The sequence below is a fragment of the Crocuta crocuta genome, unplaced genomic scaffold, assembly GCF_008692635.1.
Source record: "Crocuta crocuta isolate KB4526 unplaced genomic scaffold, BGI_CrCroc_1.0 scaffold177, whole genome shotgun sequence".
Classification (NCBI taxonomy): domain Eukaryota; kingdom Metazoa; phylum Chordata; class Mammalia; order Carnivora; family Hyaenidae; genus Crocuta; species Crocuta crocuta.
This window is the reverse complement of record NW_027531880.1, coordinates 3,175,123-3,175,430: the sequence shown is the minus strand read 5'-3', so window position 1 is coordinate 3,175,430 and position 308 is coordinate 3,175,123. Positions and strand designations below refer to the sequence as shown.

General features: G+C 27.6%; 1 protein-coding gene across 1 annotated transcript in view; it reads left to right on the top strand.

The window, feature by feature from the left end:
- Nucleotides 1-308, top strand: part of VDAC3 (voltage dependent anion channel 3) — a 14,101-nt gene that overhangs the window by 3,513 nt on the left and 10,280 nt on the right. The window contains exon 3 of the mRNA XM_077773119.1: nucleotides 248-297. Within this exon, the coding sequence (XP_077629245.1) occupies nucleotides 248-297 (50 nt within the window). The remainder of the gene's footprint in view (nucleotides 1-247; nucleotides 298-308) is intronic.

Sequence of the window (308 nt, the reverse complement as noted above, 5' to 3'; positions counted from 1 at the left end):
TTCTTATTAATTAATATAGTTATTTAAGTTTATACTTTTTTAAGCATAATGTTTTCTGATAATTTTTGTTCTTTGAGGGCTTGAAAATTATACTCATTTCATTATAATTCAGTTTTTAATGGAATTTTTACCTAATGAGAATACTGTGTATTTTTCATATGGAAGGACCATTTTCGTAATTTCTTAGTTGTAAAAACTGTAGTGAAGGTCACATTTTATATGTTAATGTGTTTTTGTGTGTGTTTAGGATTTGGCATGGTCAAAATAGATCTGAAAACCAAGTCTTGTAGTGGAGTGGTGAGTACCCA